This window comes from Hippopotamus amphibius, chromosome 2 (genome assembly GCF_030028045.1).
Source record: "Hippopotamus amphibius kiboko isolate mHipAmp2 chromosome 2, mHipAmp2.hap2, whole genome shotgun sequence".
In the NCBI taxonomy this organism is placed as follows: domain Eukaryota; kingdom Metazoa; phylum Chordata; class Mammalia; order Artiodactyla; family Hippopotamidae; genus Hippopotamus; species Hippopotamus amphibius.
Window position 1 is genome coordinate 171,697,231 of NC_080187.1, and position 20,689 is coordinate 171,717,919.

The window sequence follows — 20,689 nt, forward strand, 5'->3', positions numbered from 1 at the left end:
GATCAGGCACCGCGGCGGCCAGCCCCGTGGAGGTCGGTTGTCAAGCCCTCTCCAGGCCCCCCGCTAGCGCGCCGCTCTGGGGGAGACCCCGGCAGGAGCGCAAGGGCGGCTGCGGGGCCGCAGAGGCCGCTGGCGCCGCCTCGGCCGGCCCTTCCCGCGAGGAGAGCACCCGGGGCTGCGGCAGGAAGGTCCCGGAGCTGCGGGGGCCGCGTGACGTTGCCATGGAAACGGGCTGGGGTATGCGGGGGAGAGCCCGGACAGGCGGGCTGCCGGAGGGGGTACCCCCAGGTTAGGAGGACTACAGAGCAGAGATGGAGCCCAGTGTTCGAGCTAGAGAGACATGGTGTGGTGTGGCGGTGGGGAGGTGGCCTCCTGCGGGAGGGTCGGAAAAGCCAAGGGGAGGAATTGGAGCCATTGGCTTCAGTTCAAAGAACCCGACCTGGGGCGTCATTTGATCCCTGGTTCCCATAACCGCAGGACTCCCCCCAAACAGGTCCCGCTGCCTTAAGGATGACAGTCCTAGGCCACCCTCGAAGTTGGAGCTGCCGGTGGCTGCCACTCCTGCTGCTGCTGCTGGGCACAGGCCGTGAGCCAGGGGTGGAAGGCGTGACACACTACAAGGCCGGCGACCCCGTCATTCTGTATGTCAACAAAGTGGGACCTTACCACAACCCTCAGGAGACTTACCACTACTATCAGCTTCCAGTCTGCTGCCCTGAGAAGATACGCCACAAGAGCCTTAGCCTGGGTGAAGTGCTGGATGGGGACCGGATGGCTGAGTCTTTGTACGAGATACGCTTTCGGGAGAACGTGGAGAAGAGAATTCTGTGCCACATGCAGCTCAGTTCCACGCAGGTCAGCCTCTCCACGTTAAATGGAACTTAGCCCTCCCTCCCAGGTCCTGATAGCTGCACCTCACGTTTATGGTTTTGAAAGCACTTTTATGGAAATGATCTGATTTGATTCTAACTACAAACTCAGGTGGCAGGCAGGGCAGGTAGTGGTATTTGCATTTGGTTGATGAAGAAACATACCTACTCAGAAGTAACTTCTTCAAGACTACATGGATAATGGATCGCAGAGTTAACATCAGAGTCCAGGGCTCCTTACTCTAAGCTTCCCTGTTGGTAACAAGGTCCCAGGTGTCACTCCTACGTAGTCATTTTTCCCCATTCCTATCTCTTGGCTTTTTTAACTGGCTCCTTGATACTCTACCTTATTTTCCCTATCATGCTTTTTTTTTCAGCAATTCCTGTCTTAGAGCACTTTTCCTTAGTCTACTCCAGACCTTCCTGCACCTCCCTCTTCTTCTTCTAGGTCTTCATCCTGTCAAGTCATGCTTGCTCATTTTGGAGAATCCCAGCATACTAGGATTTACCCAGTGGTTCTCAACAGGGGGCTTTTGTCTCTCAAGAGACATCTGGCAATATCTGGAGATGTTTTTGATTGTCAGTACTGGAGGACACTACTGACATCTAGTGAGAAGAAGCCAGGGATGGAGCATCTTACAATTTATAGGACAGCCCCCCACAACAAAGAATTATCCAGCCCAAAATGTCATTAGTGCTGAGGTTGAAACCCTGCTCTAATCCAATGCCCGGGGAGGCCTTGTCTGACTCCTGACTTGCTCTTTGTAGGTGGAACAGCTGCGCCAGGCCATTGAAGAACTATACTACTTTGAATTTGTGGTGGACGACTTGCCAATTCGTGGTTTTGTGGGCTACATGGAGGAGAGTGGCTTCCTGCCTCACAGCCACAAGATAGGACTCTGGACCCATTTGGACTTCCACCTAGAATTCCACAGAGATCGAATTATATTTGCCAATGTCTCAGTGCGGGACGTCAAGCCCCACAGTTTAGATGGGTTACGACCTGATGAGTTCCTAGGCCTCACTCACACCTACAGTGTGCGCTGGTCTGAGACTTCAGTTGAGCGTCGGAGTGACAGGCGCCGTGGTGATGATGGTGGTTTCTTTCCCCGAACGCTAGAAATCCATTGGTTGTCCATCATCAATTCCATGGTGCTTGTGTTTTTACTGGTGGGTTTTGTGGCTGTCATTCTCATGCGTGTGCTTCGAAATGACCTGGCTCGGTACAACTTGGATGAGGAGACAGCCTCTGGAGGTTCTGGTGATGACTTTGATCAAGGCGACAATGGCTGGAAAATTATCCACACAGATGTCTTCCGCTTCCCTCCATATCGTGGTCTGCTCTGTGCTGTGCTTGGTGTGGGTGCCCAGTTCCTGGCGCTTGGCACTGGTGAGGTGATAAAAATTAATCAGGGATTTCTCTCAAGGGGTAGAACTAAGAAGGTGGTTTGTTCAGATAAAGATGTACAGATCTCTTCTGTCCAAGGTGAGGGGCAGACCTAAGGGGTGGGATGGCTCTAGCAAGGATGTGTATATTCTGTTGTGGGTTTTCTGGACAACAGAACTGGGGGATATTGTTTAGATGGAAGCCCTGGGTCTGGGAGAAGGGGCTGGCTGATTTCTCCAAAATTGCCGTAAGAGGGATAGGTGAGCCCTAAACAGGCTTTCCACTGCTACCCTGCAGGCATTATTGTCATGGCGCTGCTGGGCATGTTCAATGTGCACCGTCACGGGGCCATTAACTCAGCAGCCATCCTGCTGTACGCCCTGACTTGCTGCATCTCTGGCTACGTGTCCAGCCACTTCTACCGGCAGATCGGAGGCGAGCGCTGGGTGTGGAACATCCTTCTCACCACCAGTCTCTTCTCTGGTGAGGACCGCCCTTTCCCTGTGGGGCCAGCTTAGGGACTTAGAACACATCGTGGAACCTGAGATGAGAGTCAGAGTAAGGCTTTAAGGGAATAAAATAGGTAAAAGAAACACTAAGAAAACCATTCAGAAGACCAAAAATGCAGGGTTTTTGCATAGTAAAAAAGGATTAAGTACTTAAAATGTCCCAGGCAGTGTGATAAGCACTTGACTTGTCTTCATCTCATTTACTCCTCACACCAACTTTATGAAGTAGGTAATATTGTCCCCATTTTACAGATGAGGAAATTGAACTTCAGGCTGGTTAGGTAACTTGCCTGAGATTATACTCCTGAAAAGCAGTGAATCAGGTTTTGGATCTAGGCAGTCAAACTCTAGAGAGCCTGTATTCTCAATGGTTACTGAAATAACACTCTTGAATTTATCTTTTGACACTCCCCTTTTTTCCCAAGCTTTTTTTTTTTTGATTTATTATTTTTTGGCCACGGTGCACAGCACATGGGATCCCAGTTCCCTGACCAGGGATTGAACCTGTGCCCCCTGTGCTGGAAGCACGGAATTTTAACCACTAGACCACCAGGGAAGTCCCTTCCCAACCTTTTTTAATTTTGGAAGTGGGCTACCCCACTCTAGCCTTATCAAGACAGCTTATCCTTTCAAAGGCAGTAGTAGTTTGCATTCTGAACCTTTTGTGTTTCCAATTGTTAATGTCTGATTTCTGTTCCATCACATTTACATTTTAACCAGGGCTTTCTGAAAACAGGACCTTAATACAAAGGAATGTCTCATGCTAGGAATCACCAGTGCCACAGCAGGACAGGCCCTCAGAGGCAGGTGGATTTGTGTCCCTCTTAGATCATTATGTAACTGGTTGCCTTGATCCTTAATGATAATGGGGAGGGGAGGGAGTGTTGGTAAGCTAAGGAACAAAGAACAAGACATGAAAGGGTGGAGTCAGCCCCGGAGCAGGATGTTTCGCTCCTCACCCCTTTAGGTCCAGTCTGATTGGGTGCTCCCAGGGATGCTGACCCTCCCTCTCGGGGCCCATCCCTGCAGTGCCTTTCTTCCTGACGTGGAGTGTGGTGAACTCCGTGCATTGGGCCAATGGTTCAACGCAGGCTCTGCCAGCTACCACCATCCTGCTGCTTCTGACGGTTTGGCTGCTGGTGGGCTTTCCCCTCACTGTCATTGGAGGCATCTTCGGGAAGAACAACGCTAGCCCCTTTGATGCACCGTGTCGCACCAAGAACATCGCTCGGGAAATCCCGCCCCAGCCCTGGTACAAGTCTACTCTCGTCCACATGACTGTCGGAGGCTTCCTGCCTTTCAGGTATCCTCCCTTTATCCCATGGCCATCACGCTCAGGATCCTGTCCTTAACTTTCCCCTTCCCTACTCACCCTGTACGTTAACCAGTGTTGGTGATAATCCCTGGTTCAACTGTACCATTAGGAGATCACTATAAATGGTTCCTCCTTTCTGCAACCAGGACTGAGCTTGAATCAGTTCAAATATGAGGGTGTCTCAGTTGTGAAGCTCTCCAGAGACACTGCTCCTTTTACCATCTTCCTAGTTTCTGACTTTAGTGACACCACGTGGGGTTTAACACCCATTTGATTACTCATTCAATTTGTTGAGTACCTTTTAGTGCCAGGTAAATACAGTGGAAAATAGGACAAGATCCCTGCTCTCAACCTACCAAAGAAGATGTTCTTGAAATAAGAGCAGCTAATCATAAGTAAAAGAATCCGCATCAAGCCAGGAACTCCAGGGCAGCGAGTGGAGAGGGCCCACTCTCCACAGTGATCCAGTAACATGAAGGGGTGGTGGCTGGATTTTGGCCTGGCCACTGTGCTGGCAATGCACAGCCTTTTAATGCTGTGTATCGTCTCTTCTCTTCACAGTGCCATCTCTGTGGAGCTGTACTACATCTTTGCCACAGTATGGGGTCGGGAGCAGTACACTTTGTATGGCATCCTCTTCTTCGTCTTCGCCATCCTGCTGAGTGTGGGGGCTTGCATCTCCATCGCACTCACCTACTTCCAGTTGTCTGGGGAGGATTACCGCTGGTGGTGGCGATCTGTGCTGAGTGTTGGCTCCACTGGGCTCTTCATCTTCTTCTACTCAGTTTTCTACTATGCCCGGCGCTCCAACATGTCAGGGGCGGTACAGACAGTAGAGTTCTTTGGTTACTCCTTACTCACTGGATATGTCTTCTTCCTCATGCTGGGCACCATCTCCTTTTTTTCTTCCCTAAAGTTCATCCGTTATATCTATGTTAACCTCAAGATGGACTGAGTTTTGGGTGGCAAAACTATTGCTCTTCCTTCCCTTTCTTCATGTCTCATTGATCTCCTACCATCGTCTCTTCCGATTGAGTGAAGGAGTTGTGTGATGGTTTTGTTGCCTTCCCCTTTGCCCTTTGGGCCTCTCTTCCCCAGAGAGGGCCTGGAAATTAAAAATCTCTATTATATAAGGAATATATATTTGAACTTTTTAAGTTGCCTTTAGTTTTGGTCCTGATTTTAATTTTTACAATACCAAAATAAAATTTATTAAGAAAAAGGATCCAGTAGTTGGAGGGTTTGGTCTGAATATAGGACCTCGTGCCCTGCCGTTAAGGGCACTGTCACCTAGGAAGCCGGGTCCGCCGCGAAATGCACGGAACTCGAATTCTCCACGGAGCTTGGGAACTGAGGCTGGGGGACCTACATTACTAGGGCCATGTTTCCGCGGTTCAACCGGCGCTCGGCCCAGCGGAAGTGGCGCAGCCCGAGCTCTGCGCGAAGCGAGTTGAATCACCCTGGTGACGGGCGGGGCGCGGAGCAACGCCCTTTCCGCCGGAAGCGGTTTTCAGAGCCTCCACGTGCTGTCCCTCCCCCCTGCGGTCCGGCCCCGGCGGCTCCGCTGCTGCCATGGAGCCCGCCAGCCTGGAACAGATCCTGCGGGAGCTGCTGCTGCCAGACACCGAACGCATCCGCCGGGTACGGGGCTGGCGGGACCTGGCCCGGGCGAGCGGGGGGTTGCGGGAACGGCCCGACTCTGACCCCCAGGCTCTCCCCCCAGGCCACCGAGCAGCTCCAGGCCGCTCTTCGGGACCCCGCCGCCCTGCCCGCGCTCTGCGATCTGCTGGCGTCGGCGGGCGACCCTCAGGTAAGGCTCCTGCCCCTTTTTGCTGAGCTTCCCATAGTATGCCACATGTCAAGCCCCAGCTCCTGACCCGGGCGACCCGCTCAGCACCCTCCTGCCCGGACCCTCACACGCCTGCTTCGTCGTGCCTGCCTGGACCCCCAAACGCCTGCTTCCTTGTCCCTGCCCGGACCCTCACGTGCCTGCTTCCTCGTCCCAGATCCGCCAGTTCGCGGCCGTACTGACCCGCAGACGACTGAGCACAGGCTGGCGAATGCTGGCGGCAGGGCAACGCGAGAGGTGGGCTGGGCCAGGGGCGGGGCGGGGCGGGGCCCGGCTGAGGCGGCTCTTGGGTAATGAACACCTGCCACCTGTGTTCCAGCATCAAGTCCCTGATCCTGACGGTCCTCCAGAGAGAGACAGAGTAAGTGCCTACCTGCTTTCTCTCGGAGTCCTAACTGACTCCAGGCCGAGACCTTCTCAGGGTTTCTGCCTTCTTTTTCAGCTTCAGACTGGGCCTTGGGGGGCAGGGACTTAGGTTCTAGACCAAGGGTGGAGGAACAATTCTCAGGCTGTATTAAAGATTAAAGTTCTTGACAGTGGGTTGTGATGGCCTGCCAAACCCGAGTGAGAAGAATGGCACAGAAATCAGTATGAGTGAGGTCAGGCTCACCAGATTGCACACCCACCATGCTGCTTGTTTCCCTCTGAGATGTTGTCATGTGTCCCAACTTGGCAGAGACCCTGTGCACACACCTGGAGGTTTCTCTCCTGGCCACCCCATGCACGCAGGGCCATCGTGTACAAGGGAGTCTATTGGAGGGTGAATGGGGTGGGGAATCTCTCCTGTTTGCAGGCATTCCGTGAGCCTTAGCCTGGCCCAGCTCTCAGCTACCATTTTTCGAAAAGAAGGCTTGGAAGCGTGGCCTCAACTCATGCAGCTTCTTCAGCACAGTACCCACAGTCCCCTCATCCCAAAGAGAGAGGTACTGTCACGTGGTTGGTGGGAGGAAGGGACCCAGAGGCTAGATAGACCATGTAAGCTTTTCACTCTCAACCTCTCTTCCTGGGCAGATGGGGCTTTTGCTGCTAAGTGTGGTGGTGACCTCCCGACCTGAGGCCTTCCAACGCCACCACCGGGAGCTCCTTCGGCTTCTAAATGAGACCCTTGGTGAGGTGGGCTCTCCTGGGCTTCTCTTCTATTCCGTGCGCACTCTGACCACCATGGCCCCTTACCTCGGCACTGATGATGTGGTGAGATGTGGGCCCTCACCTTCCCTGGCTCCCTATCCTTGGGCTTTTGTGTCCTCACTCCTGCGGAATGCAGAGCTACTTAAGATTCTTTCTCTGCTTTTTGTCCTGCCTAACAGTTGAAAGGGGATCCTGTGGGTGGCTGTACCTGGGTTCCTTCTATGTCAAGGCTTCGAGGAAGCTGCCAGCTTCTGGGGCTGGAGATTAGGCTGCATCATGCTTGCTGTGATTCAGTTCATCTTGTGTCCTCCAGCCTCTTGCGCGGATGTTGGTACCCAAGCTCATTGTGGCCGTGCGGACTCTGATCCCTGTAGATGAGGTGAGGACATTTGGGTAGGAAGTGTTGGAAGGGAGAGTGCAGGAGCATTCAGCCTGGTCCACTGAAGAAGAGCATAGTAATCCTGTGACTTCTGTCTCTGGCAGCCAAAGGCCTGTGAAGCCATGGAGGCCCTGGATGAATTGCTGGAATCAGAGTTGCCCATCATCACCTCCCACCTCTCAGAAGTCCTCACATTCTGCCTGGAGGTGAGCCTGGGATCGACACTATCCCTGTTGCTTTTTCTGCTGGGAGTTTCCTTCCCTGTTTCTGATTTGAGTTGGTTTCTGGGCAGGTGGCTAGAAACGTAGCCCTGGGCGATTCAGTACGTGTGCGTATTCTCTGCTGCCTCACTTTCTTGGTCAAAGTCAAAAGCAAGGTGAGGTTCTTCTGACACATCTCCTCCTCCACCTCATTCCTGGGGCTTTCTGTCCATCTCAGGATATGTAAAGTACTTAAGCTAAGATGTTCTAGACTTGGTCAGGACTTAGCCCAGCTTTTGGCTGGGAGATTGGGACTCTCCTGCTGGAGCCCCTGTGGCCTGGAAGGCTGGAGTTTTTAATGTGAGTCCATCTTGGGAGCAGATTCTCAGGACGCCGTTCCACTCTCCCTCTTAAGGCCTTACTGAAGAATCGCCTCCTGCCGCCTTTGCTGCACACTCTTTTCCCCATCATGGCTGCCGAGCCCCCACTGGGCCAGCTGGATCCTGAGGACCAGGACTCGGAGGAGGAAGAGCTGGATATTGGGCTGGTCGGGGAGACACCTAAGCACTTTGCTGTTCAGGTGGGATGTGGGACAGGGGCTGGTGGCAGGGGTGTTAGGTGTTTAGGGGAGGTTGGAGGGCAGAGCTGGAGTCCAGCAAAGCTCCCTTGTCCTCTTCCAGGTCGTGGACATGCTGGCACTCCAGTTGCCCCCTGAGAAGCTGTGTCCACTGCTGGTAAGTGTGGCCCTGTCCTTCCAGTGCTCCTACCCCCGGGTTTGCCTAGTCCCCTGAAGCTGAGGATGTTTGGGCCCTGGTAGGTGTGTAAGGCCTGTTGCCACAGGAACAGGCAGGCTCATGCTAGGGTTTCAGGAGAGTGCCATCTGTTCCCCTAGATGCCCATGCTGGAAGAGGCCTTGCGGAGCCAGAGCCCATACCAGCGCAAGGCTGGGCTCCTGGTGCTGGCGGTGCTCTCCGATGGAGCCGGCGACCACATCAGGCAGAGGTGTTTGTTCCCCTGTCTTGGAGAGAGGGTGGGCCATGGGGAGGAGGACCACACCACCGGTGGCAGTCCTGGTCTACACTTGTCCTTTGAGCCCAGTCATCAGTAGTGTCTGCCCCCACTCTCAAGTGTCCTGGTTTGGAAGATAAATGGCTACCACAGCTGTCTGGGCCCACGGGTGGTGCTCACCATCTGGTGACAACCTTGGTTTTCCCAGGGGAAACAGCAGACTGGCTCAGCACGGGGATCTCAGGTCCTGCCCCTCAGACTCCATCCTCTTGTCCTGCCCCATCCAGACTGCTGCCCCCACTGCTACAGATCGTGTGCAAGAGCCTGGAGGATCCGTCGCAGGTCGTGCGCAATGCTGCGCTCTTCGCCCTGGGCCAGTTCTCAGAGAACCTGCAGGTCAGCAGGCCAGTGTGGGCAGCCACTGTTTGAGAGTCCCCACCTGTCCCAGGGACCAGCTTCATCCCTCAGGCATTCCTGCTGCCATAGGTGTGTGCCCTGCAGTGGAGCTGACTCAGGCCCTCTCTCTCCTTCCCCCAGCCCCATATCAGCAGCTATTCCGGGGAGGTGATGCCGCTGCTCCTCGCCTACCTGAAGTCCGTGCCTCCTGGGCACACACGTCACCTAGCCAAAGCCTGCTATGCCCTGGAGAACTTCGTGGAGCACCTAGGTAGTGATGGCATTTGGGGGTGTAAGCGAGGGGACGGGGCTGTAGATTTGGCTGGAGGGGACAGGCTGTGCAGCTCCCCAAACCACTGCCTGTGGTGGGGAGAGGAATGTGGCGGGGCCACGAGGAGGCTCAGCCTGGAGGCAGGCAGGAGCCCTGGGTTGGTTGTCAGTGGGGCACGCTTTCCCACAGGGCCCAAAGTGCAGCCCTACCTTTCGGAACTTATGGAGTGTGTGTTGCAGCCTCTGAGGAACCCCGGCAACTCCCGGGCCAAGGAGCTGGCTGTGAGCGCTCTGGGGGCCATTGGTGAGTTGGAGGCGGGAGGTGGGGGCCCAGGGTTCACTCAAGGTGCCTGTGGCAGGTGATCCCAGCTCACCCGCCAGCTCTGATGCTGTCCTTCCATGCCGCAGCCACGGCTGCCCAGGCCTCCATGCTGCCCTACTTCCCCACCATCATGGAGCACCTGCGCGCATTCCTGTTGACGGGCAGTGAGGACCTTCAGCCTGTGCGGATCCAGAGCCTAGGTGAGTGAGGGGCTCCCAGGCAGGCTCCCCAGTGCTGGGGAAGGGCCGATGCTCCCCTGGCGTTCACAGAGATTGTCCCTGCGGCAGCACAGGTGTCCTCCTGCGCTCTGCACTGTACCTAGGAGTAGGAGGGATTTGCGAGCATCCTCCCAGCTACCTCGGGTCCCTCAGGCCTTGGCCCTGCACGTCTCTGGCCTAATGCCTCATCCTGGTGCTAACCAAGCCCTTGCCTCCATAGAGACCCTTGGGGTGCTGGCGCGAGCAGTCGGGGAGCCCATGAGGCCCCTGGCTGAGGAGTGCTGCCAGCTGGGGCTGGGCCTGTGTGACCAGGTAGACGACCCTGACTTGCGGCGCTGCACGTGAGTGAGCCCTCGCCCCGCCCCAAGCCAGACCGCAGTCCTCCGGTTCTGGACCGTGGGTTCCCCGGGCTCCCCCATCCTGTCTGGCCAAAGCAGGCAGGACTATGCAGCGTCCACCTGTCTCCACCAGGTACAGCCTGTTCGCAGCCTTATCGGGGCTGATGGGCGAGAGCCTGGCTCCCCACCTGCCACGCATCACCACACGCATGCTGTTGTCACTGTGTTCTACCGAGGGCATCGTGGTGAGCAGGGAGCGGGTGGGCTGGGCCAGCTGGGGAAGGCCAGGCCTGGGATGGGCTCTCTCTCCTGCACCTAGATGAGCCAAAGTCCCTGCCGTGCCTCCCCATTCCAGCCTCAGTACGATGGAAGCAGCACCTTCCTTCTGTTTGATGACGAGAGCGGTGGGGAGGAAGAGGAGGAACTCATGGAGGAGGACGAGGAAGAAGAGGATGACTCGGAGATCTCAGGGTGTGGAGCGTGCCGTTCTGGTCTGGGGAATCCTGGTTTCGAAAAGGGCCCAGGGCCAGCTCTGCTTCTACTGGTGCCTGATCGCTGCTGCCTCCCCACCTTATTCTAGGTACAGCGTGGAAAACGCCTTCTTCGATGAAAAGGAAGACACCTGTGCTGCCCTGGGGGAGATCTCTGTGAACGCCAGGTGAGCATCCGCCCTTCCCCGGCACTGGGAACCCCTCCTGGGAGCCCTTTCCCCATGGCAGTGTGTCTGTCCACAGTGTGGCCTTCCTTCCCTACATGGAGACTGTCTTTGAAGAAGTGTTCAAGCTGCTGGAGGTGAGTGGGCCCGTGGGCTGGGTGGGTGGGGTCGGAAGGCTAGGGGCTGCGTTCTCCGGGCACGCAGCACGTACATCCAGCCCCTCCTCCCGCTGCAGTGCCCTCACCTGAACGTGCGGAAGGCAGCGCACGAGGCCCTGGGTCAGTTCTGCTGTGCACTGCACAAAGCCTGTCAGAGCTGCCCCTCGGAACCCAACGCTGGTGGTGAGAAGGGAAGGCTGGGGCCAGGCCGGGGCCCCTGGAAGCGGGGGGTGGGTGGGGAGAGGGGCAGGGCCTGACCAAGGCTTCAGCCAATTGTGTCCCCAGCTCTGCAGGCCGCCCTGGCCCGGGTGGTGCCATCCTACCTGCAGGCAGTGAATGGGGAGCGGGAGCGCCCGGTGGTGATGGCCGTGCTGGAGGCCCTGACGGCGGTGCTGCGTGGCTGCGGGAGCCTGGCTCTGCAGCCCCCTGGGCGGCTTGCTGAGCTCTGCCTCGCACTCAAGGCCGTGCTGCAGAGGAAGGCGAGTGGGGCGGTTGGGCTGCAGGGTGTGGTGGTGGCCCGGCCCTGGGTGGGGCTAGCCAGAGGCTGCCGGTCCAGCTTCCCCTCCTTCCCCCCCCCCCCCGGAAAGGAGAAGGGATGGGAGAGCCCAGACTGAGCTGAGCGCCGTCTTCCCACAGACAGCCTGTCAGGATGCCGAGGAGGAGGAGGAGGAGGAGGAGGACCAGGTAAGAGCTACAGGTGCACACTAGGACCAGGCAGCCCAGTTTGTCTCCACAGGGTGGGGTGGACAGTGCACCTGGCCTTGGCCTGGGGGTACGGGGGTTGCTAAAAGATCGGTAATGGCTCGGAACGACCAACCCTGCTCCCACTAAGGCAGTGGAGGTTCAAGGAAGGCTTCCTGGAGGTGGGGATTCGGGGCAGGCTTGGATTGATAGGTGGGAGTAGGAGGGCGGGGAGGAAAAGCTGGGCTGCAAACAAACCCAGCCTGGGAGGGGCCAGTTCTGCCAGCCAAGGGCAGCCCTCAGGGGGACCACCTGCAGCTGTGGAGGAGTGCGGTGGGAGGCGCCCCCAGCCTCGGAGCTGGCCCTGGGGCTGCAGCCTCTGACCTGGCTCCGCAGGCTGAGTACGACGCCATGTTGCTCGAGCACGCTGGCGAGGCCATCCCTGCCCTGGCGGCTGCGGCTGGGGGAGATGCCTTTGCCCCCTTCTTTGCCGGCCTCCTGCCGTTATTGCTCTGCAAGACGGTGAGTGCTCTGTCCTCTGGCTTGGAGCCCCATCCTGCTTGTGCCCCGTTCCCCACTGTGTCCCGGTCGCAGGCTGACGTGCACCCCTCCCCACACCAGAAACAGGGCTGCACGGCGGCAGAGAAATCCTTTGCGGTGGGCACGCTGGCGGAGTCCATCCAGGGCCTGGGTGCCGCCTCGGCCCAGTTTGTGTCCCGGCTGCTCCCTGTGCTGCTGAGCAGCGCCCGGGAGGCAGACCCCGAGGTGCGGAGCAATGCCATCTTCGGGCTGGGCGTGCTGGCAGAGCACGGGGGCCGCCCTGCCCAGGAGTATCCTTGGCTCGCAGGAAGGGGCCCGGGAGGGGTTGGGAAGGTGTCCCCGGGGTTCGGGATGGGAGCGGCCTCCCCGTGTGCCTGTTCCTTGACTGTGGACCAGACACTTCCCCAAGCTGCTGGGGCTCCTGCTGCCCCTCCTGGCGCGGGAGCGCCACGATCGTGTCCGTGACAACATCTGCGGGGCACTCGCCCGCCTGCTGATGGCCGGTCCCATGAGGAAACCGGAGCCCCAGGTGAGGGGTGGGAGCTTCAGGTGGGGCCAGGGCGCTGAGGAGGGTGCCGGGCTGGGGCCAGCGTCTCCTGTGCGTCCAGGTGCTGGCTGCCCTGCTGCACGCCCTGCCGCTGAAGGAGGACTTGGAAGAGTGGGTCACCATAGGGCACCTCTTCAGCTTCCTGTACCAGAACAGCCCTGACCAGGTAACCCCAATGCTGGGGCCCTTGGAGGGGGCTTGAGGCTCCAGTCTCATTGGCAGGCAGAGCTGGCATCAGTTTAAGCTGCCCTTCTCAGCTTTCTCATTGGTCTGCAAGGATTTGGAGACAGACCTTTCGTGGGGGAGGAGGCGCTTCCTCTTTCTATGTAGCATTTTTCCTCAGGGAGACTTCATTTCCACCCCCTGGTCTGAGCCAGAAGTCACAGCTTTCCTAGGCTGATTTCCTAGACCAGGGCTCTTTCAGACCGTGCTCCATGGAGCCTGGGTCCTCTGGGCCACCCCACTGTCCATTCCAGTCAGAGCAGCTCTGCTTTCTGAATATTTGTCTGCACCAAGTAGCCACCTTCGGGCTCATGTCCCAGTGCTTCTGTGTCCATCACCTTTGTCTTGCGTCTTCAGAGACTACTGTGTCGTAACTCCTGAGTGTCTGGGCTTCTTTTGGTCTTGAGGCCATGATTTCAAATACCTTTGATCACAATCTCATACTCTCCAGAAAAATCATTACCAGCCTGTTTCATGGGTCCCTCTCATGGTTCACAGTTGTCTGGGATGTCTGTCAATCAGCCCAGGTGGGAGGCTGCCTCTCCCGGGCTCCTGCCCCGTCCCAGTGCGGGGGCCCGGGGTGCTTCTGCCCCTGAGTTGGCCCTTCTCTTCCCCACAGGTTGCAGACGTGGCTCCAGAGCTCCTGCGCATTTCCAGCCTCATCCTGGCCGAGAACAAGATCCCACCAGGTGAGGGTGGCAGTTGCAGGCTGGGCTGAGGGGAGAGGGGAGCAGCGGGGCTCATGGGGCCTGGGGCAGCTAGGGATGGAGGGCCAGCCCTCCCCAGATTTCTCCCTCTTCACTCTCCACCCAGATACCAAGGCGGCGCTGCTGCTGCTCCTCACGTTCTTGGCCAAACAGCACACCGACAGCTTCCATTTGGCACTGGGCTCCCTGCCTGGCGACAAGGCCCAGGAGCTCCAGGCCATCCTGGGCCTCAGCTAGACTGCGGGCTGCAGCTGGGCCGGAGAGAACAGAGCCTGCCCGGGCCAGAGACCAGCTCTCAGCCCACTTCCAGCTCACGCCTTACCAAAGATTCTGGGCCTGGATCTCATACCCACTTGGAGTCTCAGCCCTACTTGCTGCCTTACAGGGGAGTCCCCCAGGGCTGGATCTGTCATGCTGTAGGACAATACAGAGTCATGACAATATTCTGTAATAAAGGCACTTTATTTTCTGCTTGAACAGTAGCTCTGGGAGCAGGAAGGATAGAGATGCAGGTTCAGACGTCAGGCAGAACATAGTTTAACGTAGCTGGCTGCCTGGCAGCTTTCTGAATGGGCTCTAACTGAAGTGGAATCGGGGCCCCGGCTGGATCAGGAGGCGCCCGTATGGCTCCTCTTGTTTCACACAAAGGATCTGCTGCGCGGCGAGCACTGGTCAAGACGGGACGAGAGGGCTGGTCAGAGGCCGTCCCTACAGCCTCTGGCCTGTGGGCCCACTCCCCGCCCCCCACACTCCTCGCTCACCCAGGAGCAGGTAGAAGACCCGGGCGGCCATCCTGCGGGGACTGAGAGGTGGCACCAGGCTGCTAAAGTCAGGCTCCCTTTTGGCCTGCAGCTCCCGTGCCACTGCCCTGTGGGGATCAAGCACCGTCAGCGGAGCCTGTAGCCCGGGCCACCCACGGAGGAACGCCCTTCCTGGTACCTGTGCACGGCCTCCAGCGAGAGCAGCTCGGGCTCCGGGGGCAGCTCCATGGGCAGCTCCGGCAGCTCGGGCACCACGGGCAACGCGGGGAGCTCCGGCCGCTCCACCTCGGCCCAGGCCCTAGGAGGACACGGGAGGTGAGGGTGGCGGCCGCGACGGGGACCGGGGGCGGGCCCACCCTCGCTGCGGCTGCTGCTCACCACCGCTCCTCCGGGGGGACGAGGCTGACGCGGGGCTTCTCCTCCTCCGCTGCTTCGAGGGAGAGCTCTGTCGGGAGAGGAGAAGGTCCTGAGCGGGTTTGTTTGCCTCTGAGCAGTCGGGATCTGGGGGCTACCTGGGCCAGCTGGGTGCCACAGCTGGCAGTGACTTGCTAAAAGCCCCCGGGGGGCGGGGGCTGAAGAGAGTCAATTCACGCTTCCTTGCGTCAAAGGCGCCGACGAGAACTGGCCGCTGCGGCTGTGGAGCTGGTTTCCTGGGGCGGTGGTTGGGGGGGGTGGTCTCCACCGTGCCTTCTGAAGGTACTCACCTAAAGACACCATGAGGGGCACGCTGGGCTCCAGGGCCTCCCGCAGGGCCTGGGGATGAGAGAAAGAGAGCTAAGACCTGGGGCAGGGGTGAAGCAGGCCTCGCCCGGAACCAGCCTGGCTGGGGCCAGGGCCTCGCGTGGGCAGAAGGAAGCCGCCTGCTGGAGCGCAGGCCAAGCGGACGCAAAGCAGACGGGTCTCCAGGAAGCCGCGAGGGGAGGGTGCCGTTACCTCGATGTCGCTCGGAGTTTCAACCTTTCTCCTTTCCTCTTCGGCTACTGCCTCCCTCTCAACCTCTTCAGGCTTCGGGAGCGGCCTTCGCCTGAGTGCTCTCGGGGGTGGCTGGGCACAGCGGGTCCAGAAAGCCAGCAGTTCTTGGGGGAGCCCGCCGGCTGAGGGCAGGGGCGGCAGGGAGAGGGTCTGAGGCATGAGGAACAACAGGGGTGTGGAGTAGGGGTTCAGAGGGTCCCACACACCCGCTCCCACCAGTCCTCACGGTGAGTTGGGGCTCCGAACAGCGTCGCGGGGCTCGCGGTCATCCTCTCGGGAGGCTGCACCATTGGCTGTGTGGTGGGGGAGGCCGGGAGCCCGGTGGGCAAGGAGCCACCACCCCTCCTCCACCTGCAGCGCCTCGTCCCAGGGCCTCCGGCCCTCCAGCTCCAGGCCTGTGCTCCTGCCTGCTCTGCTCATGGCTAAAAGGACGTTCAGCTGATGCCCTTGGACGTGCTAGGCAGGGTCACGAAGTGTGGGCAAACCCCCAACACAGGCGCTTTGCGGACTGTTCTCCAGCCCCCCACCCTGGGCGTTCAGAAGGCCCAGCGCGCACCGGCCTTCCTCCAGCCTCCAGAGCCTGGGCTGTACTCACACACTCCCAGCAGTGGGCCCTGGTCTGCATTTGTTCTTGGAATTCCTCCCGGGATATCTGGGTCTCCTTGTCCCAGAACAATAACTGGCGGCGGCGGCGGCGGCGAGGAGGTGGGGGGACGGGGGGCCTCCGCTGAGTCGGGAGAGGAGGTGGGGGCAAGGCGACCCGTGACTCCTTTGGCTGTGGTCCTGGCGGACTGCACGCGGGCCCCGCACTCCCGTCCCTAGAGGTCCCCTGGGAGAGGGCCTGGGTGGGGCCGCTGGCAGTGGGTGCAGCTCCCACCCCGGATGAGGTGCCCATCTGGGACGTGCAGGCTGGATAAAATGGGGTGTGGACAGGGGCACCTTCTGCTAATTTGCACAAAGGCCTGTGGAAGCTAGCAGTGGCCTTGGGCTCGGGGACACTGAACATGGGTGAGCAGCTCCGGCAGAGGGCGGCGAAGGTGGAGGAGGCTTGGAGGGCGCTACTCACCTCTGGGCTGACTGGGGGCGGCAGGCGCAGCTCCGGCGGGGGGGGCGTCACCTCTGCAACAACACGAGGTCCTCGCGCTACCCCACGTCCTTTGCTCTCAAAGCCACCCAGGCGAGAAGCTAGAGGGTCCTCCCTTCACCAAGTTGGAATACGGGGCCCTTGTCTGCAGCAGCTCTGCAGGGACCCCAGGAAGGACCCTGGCAGGGCAGGTACTCACCAGGAAGCGGGGCCTCAGGCTCCCAGGCTGCCGGCTTCAGCTCTTCAGGGGCGACAGGAAGTGGCTCTGCTGCCTCTTCCACCCTGAGGGGAAATGGGCAAGAGAATGGAGACACCCCTCCCAGCACGGACCCCGACCTGGCCCAGGGGTTCCCGCCCTTACGGTGCAAGAACTAGAGGTGAGGGCGGCGGGACTGCAATCTCCCGCTCTGGGGCCCGGGGCTCCTCTTTGGCTTCTGTGAAGAGAGGATCAGGGCTCAGAACACAGAAGAGATGGGAACACTGCCCAGCCTGGGGGCCTGACCATCCAGCGCCGGGCGGGCCCTACGTGGCCGGATGGGCTTGCCTGGCGGACGCTCCTCTAACAAGATGGCTTCCTCCTCCTCCGCGATCAGCAGCTCCAGGTCTCGGCGGGTGACCTCTGGGAGTTCCAGTTCACCCTGTCAGGAGAGGGAGAACCAAGGAGAGGGGACTCAGTTCCACTGCTGTCTGAGAGATATGCCACAGGGCCAGTCTGGGCTGAGGAGGCCCCTGGGTGCCCAGGCGCCGGGGGCAGGGGTGGGGAAATGCAGGTGGAAGGCCAGGACTCCGGGGGCGGAGAGAAGCAGATGCAGGGGGGCTGGGCCATCAGCAGCAGGACTTGGGCCTCAGGCTCTGTGTGTAGGGGGACCGCTCACCTCAATCTTCAGCATCCGTATGGGTTCCACCTCCCGGAGCGTGATGGCCTCGGGAGACACAGCAGTGACCAGAATCCTCTCTGGAGGGGCGGGAAAGTCACACCAGCCCCTGTGTCCTTCCAAGTCCCCACACCCATGTGATAAGGCAAAGGCAGGGACTCTGCAGTCAGGTCAACTTGGGTTCTAGTCAGGCCCTGGCCAGTCACTGGCAAGTTGACCCAGGACACACTGCTGAACCACTATGGGCTTCACTTTCCTCATCTGTAAACTGGGGAGGATAATGCTGAACTCAAAGGACTCTGTGAGCAATGATGAAATTATACACATACAGTGGCCCCTCACAGGGTCTCACTCCTGAAAGAAGCTCAAAGACAGTTATTCTTCAGCTCTTGGATGTTCCTCTGCCTCTCACCAAGAAGAAGCCCCTCTCTGCTCACCTGGCTCCCCAGGCTCTGTAGGGACTTCAGGAGGGATCTCTTCAAGAACTCTCTCTGGGGTCACGGCCTCTAAGAGGTGTCGAATCTTTGGGGAGGGATTGGGGACAAAAGATAGGGTTCAGCTTCAGCGTCCTGCGTCCCCACTTTCACCTTATTCAGACAAGGAACAGTGATACCCTTTTATGCCTAATTCTGTGGCACTGACAGCAGCATGCAGTGAACCCACTCGCCACCCGGTTTCCTTTCCTCCCATTCCTGCCCCTGCCCAGTTATCTAGCCTGTGTCTATTTGTCTTTGAAGGAAGTACTGCATCCTTATGTCAAGTGTTGTGGGGAACAAAGGGAACAGAAAAGATTCTTGATCTTAAGGACTATACGGTCCAGTGGGGAGACGAGTTTGTATATGACCCCAGCAAGAGCCAGCCCAAAGGATGCTGTATACCTGAAACTAGCACAGTATAAAGCAACTACACGTCAATAAAAGTTGCTTGTTTTGAAAAGCAAAATGAATTAATTAAAAAAAAAAAAGTCAACACAAGGGATAAAACAAGGCCTTTGTGATGTGCTAAGTTCCAGAACAACATTTGGTTCTGGCCGGGAGTGGGATTAAAGACTTGCTGGAAAAGACTAGCAACTGAGCAACTGTAAGAGAATAGGGGTGACCATTATGGGGTACAGAAACAGCAAACGCCAAGAAATGTCGGATCTTTGGGGCATAGGGGCCAGGCTGATGTCTGGGAGCCAAAGATGCCCAGGGGATGTGCTGAGAGTTGTCTGGGGATGGCTACCTCTGGACCAGGGTATGGAGAGCTTTCAATGCTAGTATTCTGTTGCAGTGGGGTGCCACTGGAGGTGTCTCTGAAGGAAGCGAGTAACACTGTCTAAGCTGTAGGGGTGTTAGGAATGGGTGGACAAGGACATGAGAAACTCAGTGCCGAGGGACACCGAGGGCCTGGGCTTGGGCCTTGGCTCTTGGAATGGTGTGGAGACAAGAGCTGCCTCTAAGTTGGTCCTGAACAGGTAAGTGCAGCAGGCTTGTCTGGATGGGTCTACCATGGCAATGGCCCTGCACTGACTTCTGTGGGGCAGAGCTGTAGCAGGCTCCCATCCCCCACCCCCAACCCCAGTGTCAGACTGACACAGGAAAAGCACACCCCTGTGCAATGTCGTCTCATCCGTCTGAGGTGTCCAGGGGAATGAGATCTACCTGAGGGATACTGAAGGGACCGGGCAGACTGGGATCCACAGACATCATCCCAAAAAAGGGGTCTGGAGCACCTTCCAGAGTCACCATCCTGGCCAAGTGATCAGGCAGCAGCAGGCTAGGTCTAAGGGAGAATGCGGGCTGTCAAGGGCTGCGGCCAAGCAGGGAGGTTCCCTTCCAAAGACTGGGTGGTCCCAGTCCCAGGTACACACTCACAGCTCAGTCTCCACCATATCAATGCGGATCTGCAGCTGGGCCCGGTGCAGGCGCTCCAGGATGTGCTGGATGTCCTCTGTGGGCGGGAGGGCAAGGTAGAGCGCCAGCCCAGGGGAGGGCCACTCAGCTCCGCCCCGCCTCAGAGCCTTCCAGCCTTACCTACAAGGTACTGGCATTGTTGAGAGTAGACTCGGATGACGCCGATCTGGAGCTGGGCTGAGAGGTAGAGGGAGAAGCGGGGCCGCGGGAGACCAGGCAGCGGGGGCTGCACTCGTACCAGCACGTAATTGAGGATTTCCTCGCTGGGGGAACGATGCGCCCTGATTACCGCTGCGCCAAAGACCAGCCCCACAGCTTTGCCCAGCCCAATTCATCCCCAACCCACCCTGGCCCTGAGCCATTCTTCCCTTTTCTGGGCCTTACCAGGTTTTCACCACGTTCACCTTCAGGTATTCGCGCTTCACCAACCGGGTGCCGCGCGTCGCTGCCAGCCTGGAAGGATGAGGGGTGTGGATGGAGGGGGAGCCCTCAGGCAGGAATCCCTGGGCACCCCTCCCGGCGCTCCCACCCTGGCCCAGTCCGCCCTTACCAGATGGTGGCGAAGCAACCGGTGTGGCGCTGAAGCACATGGGGATAGTAGAACATGGTCCCTCCGGGGTTTCACCCTCGTTTACACCACTCTTCCGTTCGGATCTCAATCCTAATTCTTCAGGGCACAGGATTTCCCAACACCATCAGAGAGAAAGATGTAGACAGGCGGCGCAGCGGGTGGACCCAGAATGCCAAATAAATGCACCGATAAAACGATGGGTGGATAAACGATTAAGGGGATAAGTAAATGGAGACGCACACTGGATACACAGGAGTAGGGACGCCCTCTCCCTGAGCCGACTGGCACGCCGCGTGGGCGCTTCAAACTTACTGCAGCCTTGCGGGCTGGGTTCCAGGTTGCAGATGCAGAGCTCCACGACCGGAGCAGCCGCGGGCAACCCAGACCGGGTTCCGAAGGAGAACGATTGTCCTCCGCAGAGAGGCCGTGCTCCCAGCCTTCGCACAGCTTTGGTCCGTGCCGGGTGCCCCTCCAGCAGGACTGGATCCCGCCGCAGGGAGCGCGTGCTCTGGAGCTTTGCGCCTTGCTCCTCATTAGATGGCGGAGGCCCCCAGAGCAGCCAATGGGGAACAGGGTCAGCTTGGGGGCGCTCGTTCCAGGGCGCCAAGTAGGCGGCCTGGTTCCAGGCAACAGGGGGCTCCCGGGGCAGGCACCTAACCAATGGAAAGAACCCTACAGACGGGGGGGGGGGGGGCGGGGGCGGACGGGGGGGGGGGGGGGGGCGGGGGCGGATGGGGGGGGGGTGCTTTGTGAGGTGTCCCGACCAATGGGCTCTCGTCCTTGCCTGGTAACAGGGGTTCCTCGGAGGCGCTTCTCTGCGGACCAATGAGCAG

The 20,689-nt window shown here is 58.6% G+C and overlaps 3 protein-coding genes across 4 annotated transcripts; 2 read left to right on the forward strand and 1 right to left on the reverse strand.

The window, feature by feature from the left end:
* Positions 1-107: 107 nt before the first annotated feature.
* TM9SF1 (transmembrane 9 superfamily member 1) lies at positions 108-5,305 on the forward strand. 2 transcript variants are annotated; one of them, XM_057721090.1, is made up of 6 exons: positions 108-237; positions 494-855; positions 1,638-2,259; positions 2,554-2,739; positions 3,795-4,068; positions 4,642-5,305. In XM_057721090.1, the coding sequence occupies exons 1-6, from the start codon at positions 222-224 to the stop codon at positions 5,033-5,035; spliced, it is 1,854 nt and encodes a 617-aa protein (XP_057577073.1). In that variant the 5' UTR covers positions 108-221; the 3' UTR covers positions 5,036-5,305. The 2 variants fall into 2 exon arrangements, with proteins under 2 accessions (XP_057577073.1, XP_057577074.1); XM_057721091.1 differs by lacking the exons at positions 108-237; positions 2,554-2,739 and having other exon boundaries at positions 511-855.
* A 263-nt stretch (positions 5,306-5,568) lies between these two features.
* On the forward strand, positions 5,569-14,259 carry IPO4 (importin 4). Its single transcript, XM_057721106.1, has 30 exons — positions 5,569-5,721; positions 5,804-5,890; positions 6,087-6,166; positions 6,249-6,290; positions 6,723-6,852; positions 6,941-7,120; positions 7,371-7,436; positions 7,541-7,642; positions 7,729-7,812; positions 8,052-8,216; positions 8,317-8,370; positions 8,529-8,638; positions 8,932-9,040; positions 9,182-9,311; positions 9,501-9,614; positions 9,719-9,832; positions 10,071-10,191; positions 10,322-10,433; positions 10,544-10,659; positions 10,769-10,846; positions 10,923-10,980; positions 11,079-11,184; positions 11,287-11,480; positions 11,638-11,685; positions 12,079-12,204; positions 12,304-12,512; positions 12,619-12,751; positions 12,831-12,935; positions 13,611-13,680; positions 13,805-14,259. The coding sequence occupies exons 1-30, from the start codon at positions 5,653-5,655 to the stop codon at positions 13,933-13,935; spliced, it is 3,243 nt and encodes a 1,080-aa protein (XP_057577089.1). The 5' UTR covers positions 5,569-5,652; the 3' UTR covers positions 13,936-14,259.
* Positions 14,161-20,245, reverse strand: REC8 (REC8 meiotic recombination protein). Its single transcript, XM_057721107.1, has 20 exons — positions 20,169-20,245; positions 19,836-19,952; positions 19,670-19,738; positions 19,406-19,548; positions 19,247-19,322; positions 19,034-19,154; positions 17,828-17,912; positions 17,391-17,470; positions 17,018-17,153; positions 16,877-16,949; positions 16,715-16,797; positions 16,498-16,550; positions 16,027-16,158; positions 15,658-15,724; positions 15,393-15,553; positions 15,164-15,212; positions 14,838-14,904; positions 14,638-14,757; positions 14,460-14,566; positions 14,161-14,366 (listed from the first exon to the last, which is right to left on the reverse strand). The coding sequence occupies exons 2-20, from the start codon at positions 19,889-19,891 to the stop codon at positions 14,275-14,277; spliced, it is 1,770 nt and encodes a 589-aa protein (XP_057577090.1). The 5' UTR covers positions 19,892-19,952; positions 20,169-20,245; the 3' UTR covers positions 14,161-14,274.
* Between the last annotated feature and the right edge of the window lie 444 nt (positions 20,246-20,689).